General features: G+C 41.4%; 1 protein-coding gene across 1 annotated transcript in view; it reads right to left on the reverse strand.

Annotated features, from left to right (window-relative positions):
• The window catches only part of LOC139737221 (uncharacterized), a 63378-nt gene that overhangs the window by 14679 nt on the left and 20979 nt on the right, over positions 1 to 27720 (reverse strand). The window contains exon 2 of the mRNA XM_071647900.1: positions 14587 to 15506. Within this exon, the coding sequence (XP_071504001.1) occupies positions 14587 to 15506 (920 nt within the window). The remainder of the gene's footprint in view (positions 1 to 14586; positions 15507 to 27720) is intronic.

Consider the following 27720-nt stretch of genomic DNA (forward strand, 5'->3'; position numbering starts at 1 on the left):
GTTGAATTGCCTGTTCCTTAAAATTCTAATGTTAGATTTATTTCTGTATGAGCGTAACTTTTCTCAACAATGTTACACATCCATTTCACACAGTCACCATGGGCAAGTAGGATTTGCCTCCAAATAGTGCATGACGCGAACACTTGTACACATCTGTATGAAATAAACACCTAAATATTCACTTGTAAGCAGGGAGCATGTTTTGATGCTGTTGTTTTTCTGACAATTAGCAAACCTTTACATTTTAGGAACAAATCCACTATCACATCTGTTTCGGGGGGGGGGGGGGGGGAGGGAATGACTCCTTCACAGTTGTAGCTCCCTTAAAGACATCAGAAAAAGGTATACACAGGAAATTATAAGACTCTCAACAAAATTATATATATGACTGGAAAAAAAAAAGATAAAATAGAATAAGATTTTGACATGCCCAATTTTTTTCATGTTACTGAGAGAAGTGATAAAAAATTCAACTTGGGACACGTATAATTTTCAGTGACTTCATTTCTGCCACACACATAAATTAAACATGCAACTACCAGACAGATATTTCTATGGTTCGATCCCTTCCCATCACACCTTTTTTTTTGGATACTTCCATAGTTCGCCTTGACGATGTTGCAGTCGGGATGAACAAACTTTAATCCAGCAGGCCGGCGGCCAACAAAGTGGGGGCTCTGCTGCAACAAGTGGTATTCATGGCTAACAAATAAGTGAGCACAATGGATGATCAGCTCGCATCAATAACAGGAAACTTGAAGTTGAAAGCACAAACCAACAGACAAACTGCGATACGTGTAAAGTAAAGGGAAAAAAAATTGAACTCCCTAGTCTACCATCAAGACTTGTACATTTTTCACTGCCTTCAAGATGGTCCACATGAGAAATTTGAAGACTTCTGATTCAAAGATCTAAGTGCGTACCTAACTATCAAAATAATGAAGTCCTCATTCATGATGGTAAAGCAAAGATAGATTGTCACAGTAGAAAAATGATTGGGAATTGGAAACCAAAAGTCTGGTGGTAAAGACTAAATGGACACACAGGAGCAAACAGGGGAAGGTTGCAGCGTACCGAATGAGCAAGCTGTGTGATTCTGCACTGAAAACATGTTTGTCATGCTAGGAACAGCAACTTCCTAACCTCCCATTTCCACTTCATACCTAGGGGGTGTTTTATCATCCTTGTTTCCTTGCCGTGTCAGCTTGATGAAAAGAACAGACAGACAAACCCGCTCTCTGGATGTACAGCGCAGGATGGTTCAATGTATGGATTTTTAATGTTTTGAACTGAGCTCATAAGTTGCATGTTGACCAATCGTGGTCATGTTGAATACAAGTTTGCAATCACAGAATTCATACAACTTTTAAAGTCATCTACATATCCTCTCCTCCAGAGTAGAATAAATCAAAATGAAGATCCTTCTCTTACTTTGACTGTAAAGGGAAGTTTGAGTATGTCAAATAATTTGTGCCAATTTGATGACATATGTTGCACAATCGGTGTTAAGATGCCAGGAAAATGAAGCCTGAAGCAATGGCTTTGCATGAGAGCAACATTGGGTATCAGATGATGTGGGGTAGTCTTAATAGCATTATGTTCTTCACAAAGCTGCACAGAGCGCAAATTGGTGAGATACTGCAAGGATTTCCTGTGAAAGCCCATAATAACATTGATTGTACTTAGTTCCTCCACTCTTCTTTAAACTAAACTAGTATCCACTGTGGATATCGGTATTGTGAAACTTCAATCACGTTCACAATGGGGGGGGGGGGGGGAGGGAATGCCTGCATTGAGGGGAAAGCTGTGGCATAGCAACAGCTCAGTGCAGAGATGACGCTGCTACCAACCACCGGTGTCGACCGAGAGAAGACATCTTGTCCGCGGGAGAAAGCGGACAGGAAAAGCAATATTTGTTTCACGTGGAGAGATGGGACACTGCGGCTGCTTGGAGGAAGTGGCGCAGTGAATCCGACGCTAGTTTACCTCGTGTGCAGAAACAATCAGGAACCATGCACTCTGGACCCGCCTCCATCTAGACTTTGATAATAGCCTGGTCTCAAGACTCTTCCCAATTGTTTTCTCTCACTCATCCCTCCAACCACAGCCAACAATCAACCTCTTTCTCACTCCCAAACAAAACAGAGAAACAAGCAAAACAACACAAATGCATATATGCAACATCACTCACATCAAGCACACAGTTGGAGTAGAGCTAAATATCATTAACTTTTTAAGGAGGCTGTCGAGTCTTGGCTTCATTGCTTTTTGGTACAACTTACGTGTTGTACTTCTGCCCATCCAATAATCCTAAAAGACAATGGAAGAGACTAATTCTGAACTTTAGAGAGAAAGAATCAATCTGATCCTAAATAGTTACAGTAGGAGGTTTAGAGGCCACAAAAAGGGTGAGATATCAACACTGCAAATGCATGGAATATCAAATGGATCAGTAGAAAACATGACAAATGCAACAAAGTATAGATGCACTATTTCATTTTCAAGCACTACTTTTGTAAACTACAATTTGTACTAGAATGAGTATTGTGGAGGAACTGATGCAGCATTTTACAAAACTGGCATGAAACTTGCAGGGATAGAAAAAAAAAGTCGAGTAACTCAAGACCAAAATAGAGTGTTGTGAATGGTACTTGCAACGGAACAAAACTTGGCATGGGAGAGCATCAATAGAGGGATGATTCAAGCGATATTTTTTGTTGGCGTTGTCAAGCACAAGCTTGCAATAATCTCAACACGAAGGATGCAGGGGAGGATGACAATGAGTCACTTGAAGATGATAATACGATAGAGATCTAAGTCGGAAGATACGGATGAAGAGAGAGAAAAAAATAAAGAACGATGCAGAATGGAAGGGGAACACAAAGACGGAGGAGGAAGAGGAGTCCATGAAAAAGAAGAGGAAAAAAGAAGCAGGAGATGATGATGATGATGACGATGACGCCAAAGATGATGATGATGATGATGATGATGATGATGATGATGATGATGATGATGATGTTTGTTAAGATAATGAAGAAAAAATGCATCAACAAAAGGTGAAGAAAAAAAAGAAACTGAGGTCATGAACAAATTCAACAAGAAAATAATGCCTCCGGCACCCTTCGGGTAGAGGCATAAAAAGGGAGAAGAATAACAAATAGGCATGAGAGATTACACATATTAGTGACAGTTATAGACATACACCAGGAGATTACCACGGCATCAACTGCTGCAGGAGTACAATGTATAGTACTCATAGTACTGGAAGTAGAAGCAGTTTTGTGAAGTGGTGGTGCCATCAGTCATGAAAAGTATTAAACAAGAGATACAGCAGCAACAGCAGTAGAGGCGAGAGGAGTACACAGGGGTAATAAGAGTGTTTGCTGTAGTGATGGTGGCGATGTTCAGAGATTCGGAGGAGGCTCATCTGCGAGAATAATTAAGCACCTTCCCTCCTTTCAGGTATACAACATTAATGATAATCAAACATGGTAGAACAGTATTCAGTTCCTTCCAAATGCCCAACAGGAAATGTTTAACATCCCAGCGGACAATAGTTTGCTACAATCATCTGGTATCAAGTACCAATGAACTAGGAAGGTTTCTTGGGAGTACATATGCATGGTATATGTACTATCTTACACGCATGACCGCAGTCACTTTGGAGGATGATATCTACCGTGTAGTTTCATTTTCCTAGGAATGTGTGGAGGCGGTTGTGTACCACTTCCATGACACTAAACCAGACAGTTATCATTCCTATCCTGCATGTACATCAGGCTCTGGAAACAATTTGATGTACAATTGAACTTTCAACTGACTTGATTTACAATGCAAATTACCCTCTCAAATGTCCTTTATGATTCCTTTCATGTCTAACTTACATGCATTTCAACACGCAACTAGTTTGGGATGCACTTCTCATTACGCCCTGCCTACAGGTAGGGTCAGGGCAGAGCAGAAATCTTGTCGACATTAACTGCATTCTGATTGCATAAGACATCAAGGCCTTTTTTGTGCACCTAGAAATTTAATTTGCAGCCCTCTCTCCTTTTACTTTTGTAAAAATCATTGTGGATCATTTTGAGCCAAGGCAGCTTTTGTGACTCTTTGTCGGGGACGAATCAATTGTGACGTGCAATCCTGGTTCTATTCCACACTCTGAGAAGCGGATGAGAGACGATCACATGACATGATACTCATCTTCCCTGCAGCACAGACTCGTCATGCAGGGAGTACCAGCAGATATATCCCACCACTGAATGGCAGATTATATGTAAACCATTGCAAGTAATGGCTTTCACTGGATGAAAACAAACAACTGGTTGGCAATCAAATCAAATGGCAACCATCTATAAACATGTTTGTAATATGAAACGTAAATCTAGGGATGACATTCCCTTTTTATATTGTCTGATATCACAAATACAGGTATTCTGGCCAAAATTCCACTGATTTCAAAGACTATAGAATTGCACTGATACTACAACATGCACTGAATTATGTTATTATATCTTATATAAGAGAGAGAAAGAGGAAGAGATGGGAGAGAAAAAATTTGGTGAAAAGGAGGGATATTCTTAAATCATGTATGACATATGATAATAACCACAGTGTGAAAAAAGTTTAAAGCAAAACCGCAGCAAACTGAAAGACCTCCAATAAGTTTGTGTGTAAATGCATCAGTGGCAAATTCATTGAGGCCCCCAGTGGCATCCCGGGAGTGTGAACGGACCCCATTGTGCTGCCAGGAGTGTTCCAGGAAGTGGAGCTGAAGATCACCTCGGGAGGCTGTCTGGCGGTGCACTTCCCGAGAGGGAGATCACGAGGGAGAGATTGAGAAAGAAGGCACACATGTACAGCAGTCTAGCATTGATAGGACAGTCAACTGGCCCATTCCAAGAGTGACCCCGAAGTGGTCAGGCGTCGGAAAAAACACAATGGATACCCACCAGAATAGGCATGGGCTGGTCAATTCTTGTCAGTAACAGAAGTGGCTTCTTGAACTGGAAAATTTCATAGAATCTACTCCCTTCTCTCTGCTGCCCCCCCCCCCCAATAATAAGAAAAATACTGTAAAATACTGTTTTCTGGAATGTGCTACTTGTCATTGTTCCGAAATCAGCATAGAAGGAAAGACTCTCATAAAACTTCACTTCTTACTAAAGCTTCAGGTGATACTTTATCTTGTATATTTAGTTTTATGAAGAAAAAAAATAATAAACATATTTCAGATCTGTCACAAATCAGATAGATGGAACAGGTCTTTGGATGTTCAAGAAAGTGAAGAAGATGTAAAAAGAAGTCTGATCATTTTTACATGGCCATATTGGGAGGTACACCAGGTCCTGGGTATAACTATATGAAATGGCTCCTGTGTCCATGATATCAAGGGCAAATATCATCCACAGGATGAAATTTCCTGGAAATGACAGGGCGGGGCTACTTTACCCCTGTGGCAGCAATGATGTATTTATTGATAGAATGTCCTTATTTTGACTTTACACATTCCTTCACCTGCAGCACCTATACAAACCTGAGTTGCATTAGAATGAATTTTTCAAATTTAGGTAAAGCTGTTGCAATGATCGATGGAGATCGATGTCCATCAGTAGGTCACAGAGAAAAGTTCTTTTCTTCACACGCCAAACTACATGTATCTCTCAGGCAGCACATAGCTACTCCTCAGGTAGTTTCCGCAGGTGTCTTTTAGCAAGATGCAAAGATTACAACATCAGGAGCATGGGGGGGGGGGGGGGGGGGGGAGATGGTTTAAGAAAGAAACATTGAATGCAATCAATTCACATTTATAGATAGAGGTATCAACTGAGAGATGATACATCTGAGGGATATTGCATTTAAAGCCCTATGACAGCTTTGGAAAGCCAATTCCATTCAAAATTGAGAAACGGTAAAGTTTTGCTATTCCTGCATAGTTGTACATTGTTACCGAAGACGACATCTATGTTCTTGCCGATACTTCTCCATTAATAGAAGGAAATTGCTACACATCCAGGTCTTGACAAAATAACAACACATAAATTCTTTCTTTTTTCTGACAGTCCCACATATTGAAAACCTCTGTGCCCTGTAGCATGCTGACAGCCTCCAGCATATATTTTAATTCTGTCGTCTACACTGTGCTGTTCCACATGTTGAAGAAAAGTTGTGATTGGGGGTGGGGGGGTTAACTACACTGCACCCAGACAGGTAACTTATATTGTAGCTAGTTTCTCCTAAAATCAGACTTTGCTGCCCAGGCATAAGGAGACCTCCTATAGATATATTTAGAACTGGTAGTAGGTACTTTTAATAGCAGTTGTGCTGAAAGCTGCATCGACATCTGGAGTCATCTTCAGGAACAGAGAGTGAGAAAAGATGCTTGTAGGCCCGCCCCTCCACTATTATTTCCGCATCTAAATCCAGGACACACTGTTTGAGGTTATCCAAGGAGGAATACTCCTGACATCAATTCCAACAGGTTTCAGCTGATACACTTCAGTAATATTAGAACACATTTTCTGAATGAAAGCAGACAAAATAAAAAGAAAAAAGGTATGCATGCAAGGTACGCATCATGCCTCCGTAAAAGTAAATGACCTGATTTGACCTTTAACATCGTGACATGATGGCCTGATCAACTGATGAGGAGCTGAAAAGTAGTCTGCATCCCAAGCAGCTACATTGTAGGAGTAGACAGCAAGGATACTACAGTAGAGCACATCGCTTCATGACAGGGTTCTTTAGAAAACCCCACATACATACCCACTTGTGAGCACAGTTAAAGGGTGTGTACAGTTCTGGTCGAGGTGAGGATTTAGCTTTTAACATTTTGCGAGATATTCAGAAACCACTCTATGAGATGTCGAGGAGCATGCAATATTTAAAAGGTATCAAAAGTTTATTTGATGAAAATCGGTTTTGAAATGGCTGAGATATCCAAAAACAAGGCGAAACAAAGAGATCCTAATAAAGTTGTGGCATGTCGCCTTTTATTATTATCACTTTTTTTGGATATCTCAGCCATTTGAAAACTAATTTTCATCAAATAAACATTGAATCCTTCTTAAAATTACATGCTCTTTCATATTTCATAAGAGGTTTCTCATTATCTCACTTAGAAATGTTCAAAACATGAATCCCTTACTTCGACCAGTACTGTACAGTCCCTTTAAAATGAATGCGTGCTTACCCATTACATCTCTATGTGCTATGGACACTTAGCCAAAATGCCACATACTGGCACTCATTTTGGTAGTGGAAGAAAGCAATTGTTGTATTGCCCTGCAATTGATGGGCTAATTCTGATGAACGACAGCCCTTGTGTTGACTAATACGGAATCACTCCCCACAAGATGTGTGTAATGTAAATTAATGGGCTTTTGTCCCTATCAATTATGCCTTGCCAATTCATTCACATGCATCTCAGAATATGAAACTTAGAACTCTCTTTATTTATCTCATCCTAAGACATGTTCTGAATGTCCAATCACACTGAGCCAGCTTTCAGTGACAATATGGTATGTGGCAGTATATGGTTCTGCCTCAAAAATGCATCCACATCTACAGTGTATTTCCTATTCGTGGATGTACTGGAAGGATGACCAACACATGACCTCGACACTGTGGCCTAGACTTCATGAAGTCACTTATTGTGAGGTCTACATGCTAAACAGTTAGCTGATCATGGCTCCGTCTTGTTTTCACAGCTTATCAAATGGGTTCCCTTTGCGGAGAATGCACAAAATATGTAAGCGTATTACATGGAGATACATCTGACCCGGTATCATTCCTGCGACCACAGTTCACAGATGTTCCCTTTCCATGTAACCTGAATCATGATAGGGGAGCTTGCCTTGTGGGCAGCTCAAATGTTATGAAAGATCTTGGAAAAACAAAACAAAACACGAGGCTCTTTTCAGGGATGTTTGAAATCACAATTCATGTACCATTCAGATGACTTACTGCACAAATATGATATCATTTGTGATACCGGTAATATATTTGTTTAAGTTTATGAATGTAGTCTATCTATTGTGTGGGTGGCTTGGTACACGTGTATTACTTACTCGATATTGGAGGTTATTTTCAATGTCTTGTCACCTTTTTTTCATTTTTTTTTTTTTTGGGGGGGGGTATTCATATTTTTTTCAATCATTACAATTCATTTGTAAATAATTTGATTATGTTTGTGAAATGATTTAATAAAACATACAAATAGGAAAATAGGTTCTCTGGAACATGTCTCAATAAAAAACACTCATAAGATCGTGCATCCTCCATTTTGGGTATGATGACATATAGGCCTATTTATAGTTAGTTCTCTCCTCTGTCTGAGTACTGGGCTAACTTGGCAGTGACAATTTTTTTTTTCATGTTTTATGACCTCCTGATATCTAAGCCAACAATTCAACGACAATATATATTCTCAGGACCCCGTGTATGCATGGCTGTGTTATCAGCATCCTCTTCTCCGTGGAGGAGGGAAAGAGAGCGAGAGATTACACATTTATCACCTTTCCCATGTTTGAAACATGTTTCATTATCCACTATCAAAATGCGTTGGCAAAGGCCTTTCGGATCACATCTCTCTAGTTGTTGCATTTGTCATCTGTTTTGTGAGTCGAGTGGAAGGCCTTGCCACTATACAGCTTCGTGGTGCAGTTTACAGGATGTAAAACACCATACCAACAACAATGAAGGAATTATTCGATACGCTAAAACTAAGTATGCTCTATCAAAACATGCTGTCCATGACTAATATCAACTTTCAAGGCAGAATCGCTATCCTTTCAAAAGTTACTAGAGTTGAAAGTGAAGAGTGTGTAAAGGATTATTCAGAAATAAAATGAGGCCTCTATATTTAATAACACTACAAAAATGTGTTCTAGAAAAACTGCTAAAAACACAACTTCCCATTCCTTTTATGATCCCAAACTTTGACACGATGTAGAGGAAGAATCGCTTTTTCAGAAAACATATAAACTCCAGATTGACTAGGTTGACCCATTTCACCTACAACCTGCATTTTGAGTCCTCATGTATAATCAGGGCATGTGAATTTTTGTTGGTTTTGTGATGCATGGTCACTTATGACTTTGATCAGTCCTTGGGTTATGTGACAACTAAATGAAAGAAAAAAAAACTTTGTGATTGATCTTTATAGTTAGGTTCTTGAAGAAAAGGCTGATAACTCCCTTTTTTTTAATACAACATCTATGCACAGAAATGCTGTCTGCTCTCATCCTACATGATTATAGGTTCTCTGGAACATGTCTCAATAAAAAACACTCATAAGATCGTGCATCCTCCATTTTGGGTATGATGACATATAGGCCTATTTATAGTTAGTTCTCTCCTCTGTCTGAGTACTGGGCTAACTTGGCAGTGACAATTTTTTTTTTCATGTTTTATGACCTCCTGATATCTAAGCCAACAATTCAACGACAATATATATTCTCAGGACCCCGTGTATGCATGGCTGTGTTATCAGCATCCTCTTCTCCGTGGAGGAGGGAAAGAGAGCGAGAGAAAAAAAAAATAAAATGCAGATAGAACAAACACAGGAGCAACCTCCAGTTACACACCTCCTACACACACACACACAGAAAAACCAGCGAACCGATGGTCTCCATGCAGAGTGGGTGCACCAAGTGCTGGTCCAAAGTTCAAATACCAAATTGACAACTCTGTAAAGAGCTCGTATTGCAGCGTGCCCACCTTAAACCTCAGTATCAGACATCGGAGTCGCACAATGAATTGGAATGCTGTTGCACATCCAATCTTTATGACTCGTAAAGTGGCATGCAAGACATCAGGAAGGGGGGGGGGGGGACCCAAATTATGTTATGAAATGCACACCCTGCATAATTCACATGATTGATGCCAACTTTGACGGGCCCTTCAGCCTGCGCTTCAACCATTCAGCACTATCTCCTCCCGTTATGATTAACTCCTAGGACCCCACTCCTTTCAGTCACCATCAACATATCATGCACTGGAGCTGCCCGTGACAGAGTCAGGGTTAATGAGGTCCAAAGTTTTGTGCTGATCTGTCGCCTCCATCTTATCAGGTTCCTTTCAGGCATCTTTCTGCATGACAAAGTATAAATCACTAGCCATATCTTGTCTGATTGCAAGCATCTTTGGTTGTGAAATTGGGATGAAGAAAAAGTTGACATGTGAAGGTATCACATATACTACTAAATGTTGAATTGTTTTGGGAAAATGCTTGCATTTGAGCAAGTATACTCACACAAGTATTACAACATAATGACACTTGATCAGCAGGGTATTAAAGCATCATTATTAATACCAGAATGTACTCTACTCGGCTGGAGTAGAAAATGGAGAGATGGCTGAAACATCAAAGCAAAGCAGGTACTACACATAGTTTTCACTGGGTGAGCGTGTTAAGAGAGTGTTGCTGATGAAAACACACTTATTGATGATCACTGTCATTATAATGCCTTCTTAATTCTCTCCTTACTGCAGACATATTGCTATTTTGAAGTTTGAAAACCATTTTTGTGGTTTTCATTAGGCACATTAAAAAACAAAACAATGTTCAACTGAAACTCTCTATACACTTTGCATCTTAAATCTTTCCACATATCAAAAACTCATGTCAACCACACGATTAAAATCATGCCCGCTATCCCATCTCTGCTTGATATGTATTCCTACAGCTTATATTTCCTGCGAGAGCAACTGATGTAATCACACCCCCAACATCAGACCATTGTCAAATATTGGACATAGCAAACACAGCAGTGGCCTGACAAAATGATGGAAAGAGAGAAGGGAAAAAAACAGAGGCAAGCTCAAATGGAAACCAAAGTGGGAACGTTGGCATCTGGTGATGAATGCGTTGGTTATTGTCTTTTTAATCAAGCCAGCATCTTTCTTCGGCGGTAGCATCTGTCCTCCCAAAAACACGATACTCCATCTCAAATGTCAAAAGGTGTACGGGGGATGCAGACAATATTTTTAATAATACAGCTCCTCATCAAAGGGAACTCATCCCAATCGACAGCATCATCATCATCATCATCTCTGTCGATATTATCCATCGCCATGGTTATGATGCCTCAGATGAGAGACGGGAGGAGAGAAACCCAGGGCTCGGACTCTGCCTGGAGTCTGTGCGAACCTCCAAAGCGTGTCAAGGAGAAAGACTTCATCAATCCAGCCAAGCGTTACTGGCATCCGTCTCGCAGTGTGCTGACAAAGCAGCAAGGCCCTCACGGACACACAAGAGCGGAGTGATGCCCAACGCCTGCTAACTCACGAAGCCAGGAGGAAAAAAAAAGAGAGATTGGGAAACAGACTGAATTGTCATTAGTGGCGCACCACTTGGAGGATGAGGACATTTTCCTTCACTTTCTTCATATTTTTTCCCCCCACCATCCTCTCGCCTTCACCCCGCTCCCACCCCTTTACTCCAACCTCTCTCTGCTCCATCATTCTCCCATTTGCCACATGCATCTTCCACTCTTGTCTGGTAGCCATTTCTCCAAAACCGATATTCCCAAGCACAAAATTTGGCTTCAACAATATGTCTCATGACTGCAATCTGCTGATTCTCCTACCAGAATGTTTACTTTCTGTCCTTGAATGAATATGGTTTCCTTATGATGTTCAGCAAAACAAAGAGCATTAATTACTATCATTTGCAGTTGACTCCATCTCAATAACCCTTTTCAAAACCATCAAAATTGTTCCATATAGACTTCACTGTAAAGTGCGACATATCGTAATATTTTGCGCCAAGCAATGCCACAATCCCTTCTCCCATTGAGTCGCAAGGTGTTCCTGTCTCTCTCTCTCTCTTCCTCCCAACTGCACCCAGATGTGCACATATTGGTATCTGCATACCCCTGCGTACTTGCAGATTTTTGACTGTCTGGGATTTCTTCAAACATCAAATATGATGCAGTTCTAGCTAAGGACCGGAGAAAAACTGCCATCCATCATCCGTACTGGCTCCAACTTTCTACCACTCCTGCGTGGTGATGAGACAATATTCTGGGATACCCATCACACCCCCCCCCCCCCCCAACTCCTTTTCCTCAAAGAACCCCCCCCCCCCCAAAAAAAAAAAAAAAAAAAAAAAAGTTGTTTTGCCACCAAGTGGCTGGACAAGACAGATGGTGATCTAGTCGCCATCTCTGTGTTCGCATCTCAGCTGTCTTCCTGTCACCACCTCATCTTCGGGGCAGCAGAAAACACTTTGATGAATGCTTTTAAAGCCCAAAATATGGCTTGACGTAGCACTGGAGTGAGCAAGTATTGCAAAACATCATTGTCCTGTATGATCGTATGAAAGAACGCATCATATTATGTGCATGAAGATATGGGCATTACAAAAAAGTACATCCCACTGTGTGTACGTATACTAGTACATAATAGTATAATATACATATATAGCTGATGGCACAAATTTTGCAAATTTATCACTGTTTTCATTCCATGAACAAAAATATTCAACGCATCCCTATACAACTGTTGCCACTTCCTAGCAAGCATGGTCTTTACACACAAGGCTTTCTATAATATTTGTTTTTCACCAGTAACAGAAAGAATACATGGCAAAGCACAGAGTATGTCCAGTTTTCCTTCAAATACATTTTTAACGTTTACTATTGCATAGATTGGAAACCCTTTCTACACCAGGGACTTTAGACCGTGCGTACGATGCTATTGGGTTTTCTGTGCCAATCAGTACTCAGAGCACGCAAAGGGGTGGATGAAGAACCCAGATCATGATGGTGATGATGCAATCATTCTACACGAAAACCTCAATATTTTCAGAAACCTCAACAACAAAAAATTGCCTGGAATGATTCAGCTGCTGAAGACTTCTTGCCCTACTGCTTACAGTTTGCTCCTATAGTTTCAAACTGACAATTAGCACAACAACTGCCAGCATCAGTATGATTTTCTTCGTTTTCTTCTTCTGGCCACCATCACAGTAATGCACTGGAAACTGTGAGAAGTTATTGTAGACAGACACACGGAAGAGATGAAAATGTTGTGAGTGGAGAATGAGAGTGGCAGTACATGCACAGACAGAAAGACATGCAAAAAACAGAAACGCATCTAGATAGAGGGACATGATACAGTGCCCAATACAATTCAGAGCAGGAGACAATTGTGTTTGTTGAGACCAAGTGGCAACAACTTAAGTGGACAAGGTACAAAAAATAAAAACTGAAAAAACAAGAAATATAATGATAAAAGTAAAGACAAGAGAAGGACAGGGCAATAGAAAGCTTTCAAGTCGAAGAAAACAAAGACGGAAAAGAAAAGCATTCTAATGCACAGTGAATAGGAGGGAGACATGTGACTTTTAATAGTGATACAGAGGAGATATAACCAGGAAAACTTTTAGGTGACATCTCTGAGCACCCAATAGAAAGGTAGGCCGAGCAGGGAGAAAAGTGATAATTGAAAGGGATCTACATGAAACTGAACGGGAAGAGAGAAGCTGAGACAAAGAGTGAACACAAATGTACTCACACACAGACAGACAGATACAAGCACACACACACATACAACAGTGGAGACAGACAGACAGACAGACAGACAGAAAGAGAAATATACAGAGGACAGAGAGAAGAGGTTGATCCTCCTGTATTTACACTTCAGGTTGGGGTATCGTTATCAAACCTAACTACCGCCAAAGAAGCGGCAACATGCATTGTTATGGCCTCTGCACGTACTCCACAGATACCACAACATGATGGAGTTATGACAATGCTTCCATGCAGTTATCTGTTTGAGTACAAAGTACTCCCTGCTCGCCTAACCATCCAGAAGGGACGGAGAACATGGTAAAATCTATCCAGTCTCTCTATTCAGCTACCCTTGTCCTCCTCCCTCTGCAAATATACTACTTTTGTGCCAGTTTAATGCTGGTCATACTACTCCAACACTCCCCCACTGCCACCATCTCTCAAGAAAAAACAACCATCCACCCAAGTGGAGAAGCAATCAAAGGAGAGTGCAGAAAGATATCAAACCACACAGGAGCACTAGCCATTTCTACAGCTGATGAAATCATCATTAGGCTCCTTTCCTATGTATCTTGTATCTTGTCTTCGCATGCAAGTGTCTTACTATCTGTCCATGTATATCACTCCCGTCTGTTTGCTCCTTCACCTTTCCGCATCTCACACTATTCATCTACAACCGAATTTAGTAGCCCATTTCTAATCACGAGCACATTTTTACAGCAATATTGCACATCGTTAACCATCGGGTTACAAATACCAGATTAAAGATGTACTCGGGATTGCGGAGGCCGCATACGCCTCCTTCCCTGGTTGCAGAGAGAGTCACGAGGGTGAAACGCATGACGACCGAGTGAATATCACATCACGTGATGGGAGTGGGATAAAGGTTGAAAGCAAGGTGAAGGTCAGGGTGAAGATATGGAGGCGTGTTAAGTAGTAATAATTCAAGTTGGTGCAACACAAACACACACACATACACATAAAGACACACAAACATACATACACACACATACACATAAGACACACAAACAGATACATATAATTCCTTATATGAAAGAACTCTTGATACCTTTGATGGGGTGCTGCCCACTGATGAGTTGTCCGGTGATGAGGCACAAGATTTTACCGACAGTCCGCACTCTCCATCGGAGGATTTGGTCTCCCCCTCCTGGCTGTCACATCTGTCTGCCAACGCCGCTGACTCACCCATCCCCACTTCCTCTGACCCCCTCGAGCTGCCGCTGTTGCCGCTGGAGCTCAACTGCTCCGAGTCCTCCGTTGCTGTCGAAGCCGCGGAGACCACCGCGCCAGCCGCCGCCACTGCACTGGAAACGTCTAGCAGCGTCTGGCTCGGAGGCTGCTGGTTCACTCCCGGATTCTCTTCCCCTACATCACAAGCATTTTCGTCATCCTCCGCATGGTCTGCGGCTCGCTCCCCCCTCTCCTCTCCCCCACCACCTGTCATGAGTTGCTGCACAGAAGCCGGTTGATCCTCCCCGGCTGTTGTGCCCCCACCTCCAAGTGGTGACTCACGCTCAGATTCAGCTACAGGGCCAGCAGCGCCGTTGCCAAGCCTCTCCCTCGTATCCTCTGCGCAGGAAGTGCTATCGGGCGTCGATGCACCATGCGCGCTCGCCGAGTCTTCTTCTTCTTCGGAGCAGGCTCGCTCGTCCCCTCCCTCGAGAGAGTCGCGACCATTGCTGGCCGCACTGTCCTCTCTCCCCGGAGACCCCAGGGGCTCCTCCTCCTGCTTCCTGGATGAATACCGAGAGGCTCCATGCACCATGTCTGCCTGCCTCCTGGCCATATGCCTCAGGGCACTAGTCCGAGTGGTGGGTCTCGTCCCTGGCGACCTCTCTCCCCTGAAGCCGTTCAATCCCGTGGGCTGCTTTCTGTCCTTAATGTGATGGCCCTTTGCAGCGGATCTCCTTGTAACTTCTGATGCTTGGTCCAACTTCCCCATTCCTGCCCCCTCCCCCTCCTCAAGGTCTGTGGAAGGGAAGAAAAAATGAGCATGAAAATCATCAGATTAAGAGATCTACATTTATCATCCCTCCCTCTTCTTTAATGAACTTCAATCAAGGTGAAGGGGGATATTGAATCGGCTTTGACAAACAAATTTTGACAAATATTTCTTTCCCCGATGAGAAATGTATTAAATAATCACGTACACACCAGTCGTTCTGACAACATGCACACATCACTATGTAAAACTTCATTGCTCGCAGAGGCCATTACCTAGTATGCATTATATATGAATAGCTCATGACACTATTGATATGATGGAAGCATCACCATGTGTGGTGATGCTGGCAAGAAGCATTCAAAATTGATTCGGGATTTTAGAGGAAGCATGCATAAATCATTTTCAGTTTTAAACAATTGATGGGGGGAAGTTTGCAGCCTGCACTGGAACTTGTTTGGGATAACACCAATGATCTTGCAAAAAACAAAAACAATACTAAAATGGGACAGAAGCAGAGAAAAGTAATGAAAAATGTATAGAAAAAGAAATCTTCTGAGGTATCAGGAAAAAATAAAAGAGAAATGAATAATTTAGTGCACAGGAGAAGTGAGCACTTTTTGTTTCCATCTGCCCAGCAACTACGTTGCTTTCTCAACCAGGCTCGGCTGAGTGGAGGAGACAGCATCAATCAATCAGCGTGTAACTGCAAATATTTCACTTCCTTGTCTTCCAGGGAATACAATAGACAGACCTACACAGGAACGAACACACACACACACACACACACACACACACACACACACACACACACACACACACACACACACACACACACACACAAACACACTGGTATACACACAGTGTGGATTGATCAAACACAATACGCCCCACGGAGCCAATGAGATCCATGCCCACACTGCTCAAGGCAAAAGAGCAAAATGGGTGGATATACGTTTTCTGGCACTGCTATTTTTCTCTCTCTCTCTCAAATTCCATCATTGCTGTTGAAATGCTAGGATGTGTTTACGGAGAGATGCATGGCAAGAAATAAGTGCTAATTGCCAGTCAATGCAAGCTCAAATCACAGTTCAAATGTTTGTGTGTGTGTGTGTGTGTGTGTGTGTGTGTGTGTGTGTGTGTGTAGTGTATGTGCGCATATAAAAATCATATATCTGTTATGTGTGTGCCAGTGTGTCGATATGCGTTGTGAGGTATTCTTGTTATCCTATCATAATCTGCAAGATTACTGCTCAGTTTCGAATTCCATGCACATTTAATCCTCCAGTTTTGTCTCATCTTTCTCTTTCACTCTCCCTCCCTCACACTCTCAGCTGCAATAATCCTGGTATGTGGCTCAAATGCTGCAATGAAGGGGAACGCCCAAATAATAACTGAGATGCACAATTTATCTCTCCCCCCCCCCCATTATACAAGTTTGTTCGTGCTACAGTTCAATAACTAGAGTTCCTCGAGAATTACCCTCATAATTGGAGTACATTACTTTAAATCTAAGGCAGAAAAAAACAAATGCCACGATTACAACAGCTGTTTGAGAAACAAGAATTTTGATAGACCTCTCACATTCCCCCTTTCTAAACCACTCCCCTCCCCCTTTTTTACCATCACTATATGAGTTTGGGTTGCAATGGTTGGAGTAATGAATTTTGGTAGAATTTTCTTCCAGTGCCTCATACATCCTCTCTTTCTTAACCCCTCCCCCTACCCTCCCCCCTACCCTCCCCCCTCCCCCTTTAACCATCACGACATGAGTTTGGGGTTCGCATTCATCGCGAGAGATACACTCCGTTTTAGCTCTATACTTGCTTGATTACCATCATTACCAGGCTCTTCTCTTATTGTTAATTCAGGAGGAGAGGAAACAGGATGATGTATCCATAGCAACCCCCATCTTCTTCATCTCAGAAGGCGGCAATTTGCTCAAAATGGACATTGATTCATTTCCACACCATTCCTTTTATAACTTCCAATCAGCAAGCTCAGGAGGAGCAAATTGAATTCAAGAAAAGGAAACGAGTGATGGTGGTGTTGGTGGTCGCGGGGTTGGAGAGGGTGCTGGTGGTAGTGGGCGGAGTGTGGTTATTCAAAGTATGGCTACAGCCTGAGTGATATTATTTAGATGGATGTTAATTCATAATCCTTTAAAGATCACTACTTTTGCAATCTGAATAGCATGTCTTCATTCTGTGGAATTTATTCACATCTGGATCTATCGTTTTTGTTTATGTCTTTGTTCTCTTACTGAGAAGATTTTTGGATATAATGGTTGTCCATTTTCCGATGAGGTATTATACATATTCTATAATCACAGCTTGTCATCATGTTACCTACTTTATCATTATCAACATCTTAACGGCTCCTAATTGGGGGTTATGCCCTCTGCGAGGCGTGGTAATAATTAACAATGCCTCGAGAAAGATACCATCAAACATTTACCACAAACATGCTCTGAACCGTGGACATATTCTAATGAACTGCCCTCAGGATAAAGGAACAATTACATAAAAAGCAATGCAAATCAAACATATGGGGGGGGGGGGGGGACACACAACAAGCCATCAGTGGAAGAATGACACTTTTTTTCTTTCTCTCTCTCTCCTCACTTGCAGTACAATAGAAACCACACACAATAGATGCACATCATACACACTCCTCCTCATACTTGGGTGCAGAGATGTTTTGTTTTGATTTTTGTTCAGTACTGTTCTATTTTTTTTATACTCCTCTGCGTCATAGCTGGAGTAAGCAGAATAGCTGTTGAAGGCATTAGAAAAAATGTGAATCTCCTCTTTCTGTGTTACTGTTGTTACTTTTTTTTCCCCTCTCTCTCTCTCTTTATCTATCTTCCTACTTGTTTCTCGTACAAGGCCTTTGTTCCATGTTTTCTTGGCCTGCCTTGTCCATCAGTTTCTGGCATCTCACAACCTCTGCACCTCATTTTAACCTCTCCCACTTCCCGTGAAAAACCAGAGCCAATCACTGCGCTGCTGACTTCACCGCGCCGGGGCCGTGTACTTGCACCAAATAAGAGATGTTCCTTTACCATCATCATCCCACCCCCCCCCCCTTCATTTTTTTTTTTTTTTTTTAAAGAAGAGACAGAGAGGACGCAAGAATGTGCCCGCAAAATGCCAGCCAACGTTTGGACATGTCGGACATTCTGCGAGTATACCAGTCTCCTGGTCTCATACTGAGTGTGATGAAATCAGACCTTCATTTGGGCATCTTGCGCCTGTACTCCCGCAGTGGATCTGACCCACTGGTCTTCATCTGGACAAAGTCTGATGATTCAAGAGCATAGACTTTTAACCACTTTCTGAAGTCAGATGAAACCACAACCTAACACATATTTAGCCCTCCTTCCTCCCTCCCCCCCCCCCCTCTTCTTCAAAACAAAAAAGATAGAAGAAACCACTTGTTGGATTTCAACAAGGGAACACTGAGGTTGATTTACATGGTTCAAAGCACCAAGTACATAGAGCTACTGACAATGCGCTTTTATGATTCACAACTACAGCTTTCTCAAGAATATAACCAATTTTCTTTTTTCTGTAAATCTTTTCTCCTCCTCCATCTACCCCTTCTCTCCCTCTTTTTCTCAAAAGTATCCCAATATTCTTCCTTCATATATATTTCTCCCCCATCCGTCTGTCTGTTTGTCTCTTTTATCTTTCTCTCTTTTGCCATCTCTTTCTTTCATTATCAATCTCTCCCTCTGGCTGCCTTTCTCTCACAATATGTTCTCTCTCCCTTTCACCTCCCACGTCTCTCCTCCACTACAGTGGCTTCAGCCTGTCCCGTCGTCCGTCCGTCCGTGGCAGTTAATCTCTGGTTCTCGACCACCGCATCCTGTCCCCCGTATCCCAGCATCCTTTGCTCATTACCTTGGGGGGAAGTGAGGTGGGTCTGACTCAGGATGATATGTCGTGCCGTAAAACATTTACAAACTAATTACTTATCAATTGATTTCTACTTCTTCCCCTCATTCTCACCACCACCCCCCCCCCCCACTTAAAAACATAAAATAAGATAAAATTCTCCTCAGTTGGGGCCATAATACTTGAGTTGTATTTGCCATCTTCTAGATTCATCCTTCACCATATTCCTAGCCTTAACTTACTGGTTTTTCAACTTCTGGGACTGAAATGAGCGCAACCGAGCCGGAAGCCATTTTCCTACTGTTCAGTATTCATCAACAGCCATAAACCGTTGACAGGTATGAAGATTAAATGTTCAGTCACTGCAAAGGACCCTGCCTAAGGTAAACTCTGTGCAAGAACATGGTAGGTCATTTAAGCTGTATTAATTAGTACAATCTTCAAAGATATTTTTCTGATGTAATAGTTTGTTAGTCTTAAATCAAATTATCATATTAAATTGCATTTCTGCTTCACTTTCCTGCGATCAAACAAGTAAAGCAATATCTAAAGAACTTACAATAAGGCCAGCAAACAAACAAAATCCAAGTTTATGTTGCTCTCAATGAAATTCCACTAAGTGTTGACCAACATATTGTGTCTCTGTGACAAATTTAAATATTCATCCTCTACATACTACATAAGAGACATTACATCTACCAAAGGTATGTGAACATAAAAGACAAATAAGTAAGTGCAATTAGCATAAGGAAGCACAGTGTCAAATGCGTCAAACACCTGTTAGTTGACCTGTGACGGATGGAACTCTGCTGGCAGAGTAGCAGTTGGGAATCAGCACAGTGTGAAGCCTCGTTCTCAAACTGACCAATCACTCATCACTGTTTCCAGAGGTGTAAATCAATGTTCTTTGTGAGGGAAATGCTACCATTTCGAACACAGTTCAATCACTTGTCCGCACACTGAGGTGGCGAGTCGAGCCATGAAAACATGTTACCAGTCTCAGACCTGGCTTCTGTACATCACATGGCATGATGCACGATTGCATGTACATGTACACTGGATCCATATGGTTGCCATACCATTATTTATAGGGATGTGGTCATATGGATCACCGTGGAGGTGGTTTTGAAGGTAGGAACCTTCCTCTGTGCAACATCATGAAACTGGCTCACTTATACTCTGGCATGGTTACGATTATTGAGAAAAAGACAACACTCACATCTGAATTAATGCAAACTCAGAGGCTGGAGGGGTATAAACCTACAATATTGAGAATAAACCATGTTCTTCTAAGAATGGAAGTCACCATGGTAAAGAAGAGCATTGATTATTTCTCCCTACCACACCCATAGGTCATTTGATATGACATGACACATAATACGTATGTTAACTTCACAGAGATGCTTACTGCCCTCTAGCATTGAATTTGACATGGATTGTAAGGATTTAGGCCTTACATGCTACAAAGGGTAACTACTCTAAAAAGACACATAGGTAATCATCTCAAGCAAAAAGCTGTATGGATTGATGACAGTCCCATTAAACTAAAGACACATATCAGCAAATTTCCAGCAAAACTTTGGCATGTGACCAGAAAGTCATTACCTTTTCAATGTCATCACACACAACATACAGAAGGCTTGTCACAAAAGCCGTCTTTGTTCGGTGAACATACAGTATCTCAGGTTCAGTGGTTCTTTCTTGCTCATATGAGAACCAACCAAGAACGTGATTTTTTTTTTTCATCTTAAACGACATTAACTACTATCTTTAAAACAAAAAGGTTAAAGAGCATAACACACACATATCTTGAAAATTATGAAGAGTGTTATCTAGAGAGAAAAATAAAATGGTATTCGGGTACACATAAAATTAGTAGTTGGGCGCAAGTGATGCCAAAATCTTATCACTCTCGGCCAGCCATTTTCTATGGAATCAAAAATTCAACTAGAATGATACTGAATACCATACTAGTTGACTTCCAAACCAAGAGTCATTTCATACATTTTTTCTCCAAATATTTGTCTGATTCGGCCAGACTTGCTTTGTTTCTATCGAAGATGTTTCTTTCTCCGCTACAATCAAGTTAAACTTTTTTTTTTCTTTCAGTTACATTCTCTTTTCATTTCCAGCCTTGAAGAAGAGCCAAATTATGTTACCTGTGAAAATATACCTACAAATGGCATGGCTTAAAATAAAGAAACAAATAAAGGCACAGTCACATGTTGAGATGAATTATCTTTTAATTCAATCTAAAAAAACAACAACACTAAAAACATGAATTACATGAGAAAGGGGGAAGGGCCACTGACAGAAGGCCACATGTACAGAACTCAAATGTTTATATGCAAAATTATTTGCTCCTAAGATGGTTAAAAAAAAAAAAAGGCTGAGACTAGAGCCAAACAGGCAGCAAGGGCATCTGACGCTGTGAGGGAAGATGGTGTAAAGGCAGGAGACTCAGCTCTATTTGGGATAATCAGGTATTAAAAGCTCCAGCTTAGTTCTGCTCCTTTCATCTCCCTTTATGTGGCAGGATGACTTCATTTCACAAATAACATTCCAGGCTCATTCAGCCAGCCCATCTGTTTATTCTCCCATTTTTTTTTCTTCATTTCTCTTTTTTTTTCCATCCAAATTTTGTTATTGGTATACGCATGACTTCTTCTCCCCTCATGGATTGAGACAGGGTGTACAGGTATATATGACAGATAATAATGGGAGTGTTACATTCACTGGCAGCAACGCTTTTCAAATATTGGATGATTGTTAATCCACAGCATGATTTGATGCAGTGGTTCTCTTTCTCTGCTCCCCCCCCCCCCCCACCACCACTTCTTTTTCCAATGATGTCTGTAAGTCTATGGGACAGCAGTATAAGTTGAAAGTGTATGTGCAAAAAAAAAAAAGTTCTAATGATGATAACATTCCACAATCTTTTATGGTCACATTTCAGCTTCTTGGCTCTCATCAACTTCAGTACTATGTTTATAGGCATGACTCCATCGAGTCAATAAGTAGCAAAATATGAAGACGTGATGGAAGCAGGCTCTCATTTAAATGGTAACTATAACCAACGGAAGATGGCACTGCTTTGATAGATTTAATAGGCACATCTACAGTAATATGGATATGGCCTACAACAACCAACCAACCAGTTCCAACTGCTATGTGGCACTGTGTACCACCGATGCCTTGGACCTCTTTGGCGCTTGATGCCACGCTATGACAGTATTTCCTGAGAGATAGTATCGCACAGCTGGCCTTCTTGTAACATATAAATCAGCTCTCTAGCACGTTTGCTTCCAAATCGAATGTTTACTGCCATCCGTACACACGGCTTTTGAGGCTTTCTCTCTACATTTTGCAAGTTATTAACTTCCTCGATATGACAGATATGAGATAAAATCATAATACATGTACTGTAAAGAAACATTTCTCTCCAGGAGTCACGGTAATATATAAAGGAAAAAAGAATTCAAGAAAATTGATAAGTGACATACAAGCCAAAAGACAATCATACATGTTTCATCACAAGCTAATAATCCACTGTTGCTGTTCTGAGATGCTAGTAGTAGTGAAAATATTGACAGATTGAGATATCTTTTCCAACGACATCTGCATGGTCCTGGGCCACATTTCATAAAAGATGTTAGGATAGCAACTCTAGCTGGAATGGCAACTTCCAATAGCAACAGCCAATCAGGAAGCTTGATTCTTGTTGATACCATGAAATTTGCCATCCCAGCAAGAGTTGCTACGATATTTACTTTTTATGAAACAGGGCCCTGGTGTTCTTTTTTACTATTATATGTCTGATGTTTTTCAAACTTTTTCAATGTCCCATCACTTTCCCCCTTTGGAAAAATGTTGACATTTTCACCATTTCATATTGCATACAATGTAACTTCTCAGCTAAGTTATACCATGGAGCTACTAGCTCCATGGTTATACTGGTGATGTGTGCAGTAACCCACTCCACACACTCTTTTTTTATCTTTATTTTTATTTCTTTTGGAGAGGAGGATCTCATTTAAATGGTAACTAAGCAACAGTACAAGGAATAGGGAGTCTTACTTTAAACTTGAAACATCTTTGCCAACTATAGTGCATATAGGCCTATTGTCAACAGTATTGTACTGTAGGGTCCTGAGAGGATTGCATTTGTAAAGTGGTGGAAACTTTCTAACATGTTGTGAATCGGGGGGGGGGGGGGGGGTATTTTAACCCGTTGAAGGAGAGTCCCGAGAATACTCAGGTGGATGTCTATGGGAAATGCATGTTACAGCAAAATCAGTCCGTCCTCAACTGGTCAATAGGGCCCTACCAACATTTCTGATAAAGGCAGTCACAATGTTTAAAGCACATATCTCCTTACCATCAACCCTTCTTAGCATGACTTTTATAGTTAGCTACAGCTGTAGGCATTCACCACCACTGGATCAGCCATTGTGATTTCAGACACTTCATCGTCGGACCTCATATAAACTCAATCCAAAGTCTTAATATACAGCACACCATCAACAGGAAGTGCACATTTAAAGATGGGCACATGCATTGTACAAGGGTCAGTCAGGGGTCAGCTAAGGTCAATGTCTAACAGCTCCAGTGAAGGGGGAGTCACCTGAGCAAACCAAGCATCTCAAAGATAACAGGCAGCCATTCCTTGAAACTACCACCTGCCCCCCCCCCCCCCCCCCCCCCTTCAAAACAGAAGATCGCCACCACGATAAATTCAATCAAGACTATTACCAGTCAAGTATTTCATCAAGATACAGCCTCTGGGTTGATGCTTTTTCTTCCTTCTCCTTCTGTGAGCACTTTTTTTTTTTTTTTTTGGAGATTTTTAGAGATCGAGAAGACTAATGTTAATGTTAAAGAGTTTTGACCAAGGAGCAAAAATGTTGCCTGTACTTGCCTTGATAAGTCACCCCTGGAAGCTTGAATGGGAAGAACAGCTGTTTGAAAACTACCCACAATTCATTGCAGATGAGGGCTTAAAACTGAGGAGGAGATGCTGGGATATTTTGGGCGGAGTGCTTGAATGGAGGTGTTGACACTCATTTCTTTTTTCTTTCTTTCTTTCTTTTTATTTACACCATACCTTGTATAACCACTCCCTGCTTGTTGTTACTTGATGGAGCTCTAAAAAGTTATGATTGGTAACCCTAAACGTCTGCACTGAAGAAATCATCCCACAAGTTGGAAATGCTGGGAATCTTCCATTCTAAAACTCTTGCATGGTGGCTTAGTCCACTTCCACCGTCTTTCTTTCTAGGGAGGTCGACTCAGCTGTGAGCATGCAAGTGTGCCGAGTTTTCATCCCTGATTAATTATCACATCATCCACTCTGTAAACTAACCAAAAGGGGAAAAAAATAAATTAACAAGGAAACTGGCATGGAAAGTGTGAGCTCACATCTCACTCCACTCCAGCACGGCCTTACAAAGGATGTCCGCCAGAGAGCAATTTTCGGTTTCAGCTTGCAAGCACACCGAGGCGAGCCTGCAGAACACTTCATATCTACTGGTACATCTGTGCTTGCAGCCACCGCAGTTCACAACTTCGCTTCCACTCACGAACAGGTCAGCTGCGCTACCTAGAAGAAGAGGATCATGGCGTGCATCTGGTGTACAAATTTCCTCCATCATTGCAATTTGATATGCCCAAGTATCCGACAGATTTTCCTACCTCGCCTTCCATTAAAAGAGATGCATGACTTTTATGTGCTGTTGATTATCAGAAGTTTCACTTTTGAGGAAATGAACCAAGGTTGCCTCCTCGACCAATTGTCTCACTTGCGCTCTACTCAGCGACGCTCGATGAACTTTTAATGGACCAGTGCATCAAACTGATGTCATTTGCACACAACTGACGTAGAGGAGTCCTACATAGATTCATGTAGTATTTGCCATGTTAATGTATTTTAATTGCTGATCATGAATAAAGGAGGACTATACCTACTGTATCATCAATTTACCATGTACATAAACAGCAATATACCTCATGGAAAATTGGGACATTTCAAGTCAAATTTGGATTTATAGAATATACATCACATGCATGTATTATGGATATATATCTTGCAAATGAAATACTACAGGCAACATTCTGAAACCGTTGTTTTTTAAACCACTGCTTATACTAGCGTGTATCTTGATTTTCAATGAGGAGGAAACACATTTACAAGGGACAGCAGCAGCTGAAACCAAAGGAGATAGAACAGACACTTGAATGCCACTAGCCAAGAATTGCTATGTTCGAGAGGCAGCCTTATCATTAGCGACAGCCACCATCAGTGGCAGGTGAATGTGCTCCTAAGCTATGAGCCTGTTCACATGGCAGTTATCATGGATGAGAAATCTCGTGGATTTTCATCAACTATTACCATCCAATGCAGAAATAACAGAAGAATGAACATATAATTGTGGCGCAAGCAACAATCTACATTTAAATACACAGCGAGAGGTAACACAAAAGATTCTGAAGTGGATGGGAGACAGAGCAGCCACTTTATACAGTGGTGGTACTAGTAACTAGTTGTGCTCACAGCGCACTGAGAACTCGGAATACTCCAGACTCTTTTGTCATGTAAAGTACATTTACCAGAAATAATTCAGACCTTTGCATGGATCAAGTTTGACCATGAACTCAATGATTACTTTGTTTCACATTGGCCTTCCAACTACAGTATGATGCTGCATACACTAGGGGGGGGGGGGGGGGGGTTGCTGCACTATCAGTTATCCATGATTTACCACAAGAAAAAAAAATCTTGTGGTTAGAAATATCAATGACAACCCAAGATGTAAGAGCAGTCTTCCTGTCCCTAATTTGAAAATTTAGTCCATTTGGGCCCCACTATCATCAAAGTTGGCTATAACCTTTATATCAACTTGAAGTTAAGCCAATTCAATATGAATAGAACTAATAAAGATCAAAGACTTAGTCCCTTATTGTGACAATCCCAAACCTTAAATGGTGCTGGACCAAAACAGGAATATACACAAGTAGACGAGTACACCAGATTAACCAATAGATGTATTGATGATTAGATGAATAACTCAAAATGGAAATTAATGATGATACACATGATTAAACAAAGAAAATCAACTCAATCAGAAACTCATGAAAACAGAATCCCGCACGAAAAGATATGGAACCACTCCAACAGAACTGTGAGCCGTGGTGATGCAGCGAGAAACAAAAAGGTATCCCTGCATGTCTGCACTGCGGAGTTCCTGGGAGTCATATGTTTTTACATCACATGGCACTGAGCTGGTAATGCTCTAGTCCATGTACACAGGGCTCACACCACCATATGATGGATTTATCTAGTGGATGCACTCATCTACTGGTATGTATCAGCCAGGGCAGAGGCTGTTTTTCCCCAACCTGATTTGCTTGCATGGAGGAAGTGGCAGGATGCGTGTGAGGACAAAGCTATCTGGAAAAGCGTTGCTACATTGTTTCCTTAATTTCTCGGGCAGAAGTGGTTTTTGGCAGCAGGCATCCCCTGCCTGTTCAAGGGATGCTCAGATCAATCAAACATTCCCTCTATATAGGGGATCATCATTTGTGTATACATGTTGCATGCACCACCAACATCACCACTGAAACTTTTACAGAGAAGATTTAGGCCTAAACACTTCCCTCATTGCCGCATTATGAAGTAAATCAAGAATGAAGCTCGTTAGATGCTTGCCTCATTTTTACGTTGAAAAAAAGTTTCTTCACACGGTCTCATTCACCATGACAACTAAATGCATTGTAGCATTTACCTAATGTCCGAACTTCATGCCATACATCTGAAAGCACAGGCACAGGCAGAAAACACACCTGTTGCTGACATTTTTGGGAGAAAAAAAAAAAATGTCACAAGATGTTTACAAACCACATCGAGAGAGTATGAGGACATGAATGTCCAACAGACAGTGTTCCCAATGGAGAGTTTAACCCGTTGAGGACAAGTCCTGAGTATACTGGCACTTATTACTGGGGCATGTGTCAATGGGAAATGCATGTTGTAGCAAAATCGGCTCATCCTCAGTGGGCTGAAGTGTGATTTGCAAAGACTGTGTTATCAAGGCACTAATACTTCACATATGGTAGCCTAGCTTCAAGACTGTTGACTACTCTGCAGCTGCATTTCCTAATTATTGCCCTTCTGACTTGGCTGGAGAATATCTCTTTCGCACCACATCCCCCCCCCCCCAAAAAAAAAAAAAAAAACTACACACACACAACACACACACACACACACACACACACACACACACACAGCACACACACACACACACACACACACACACACACACACACACACACACACACACACACA

Source organism: Diadema antillarum, unplaced genomic scaffold (genome assembly GCF_040938485.1).
Source record: "Diadema antillarum isolate AM-2024a unplaced genomic scaffold, OU_Dant_1.0 scf00000028, whole genome shotgun sequence".
NCBI lineage: Eukaryota > Metazoa > Echinodermata > Echinoidea > Diadematoida > Diadematidae > Diadema > Diadema antillarum.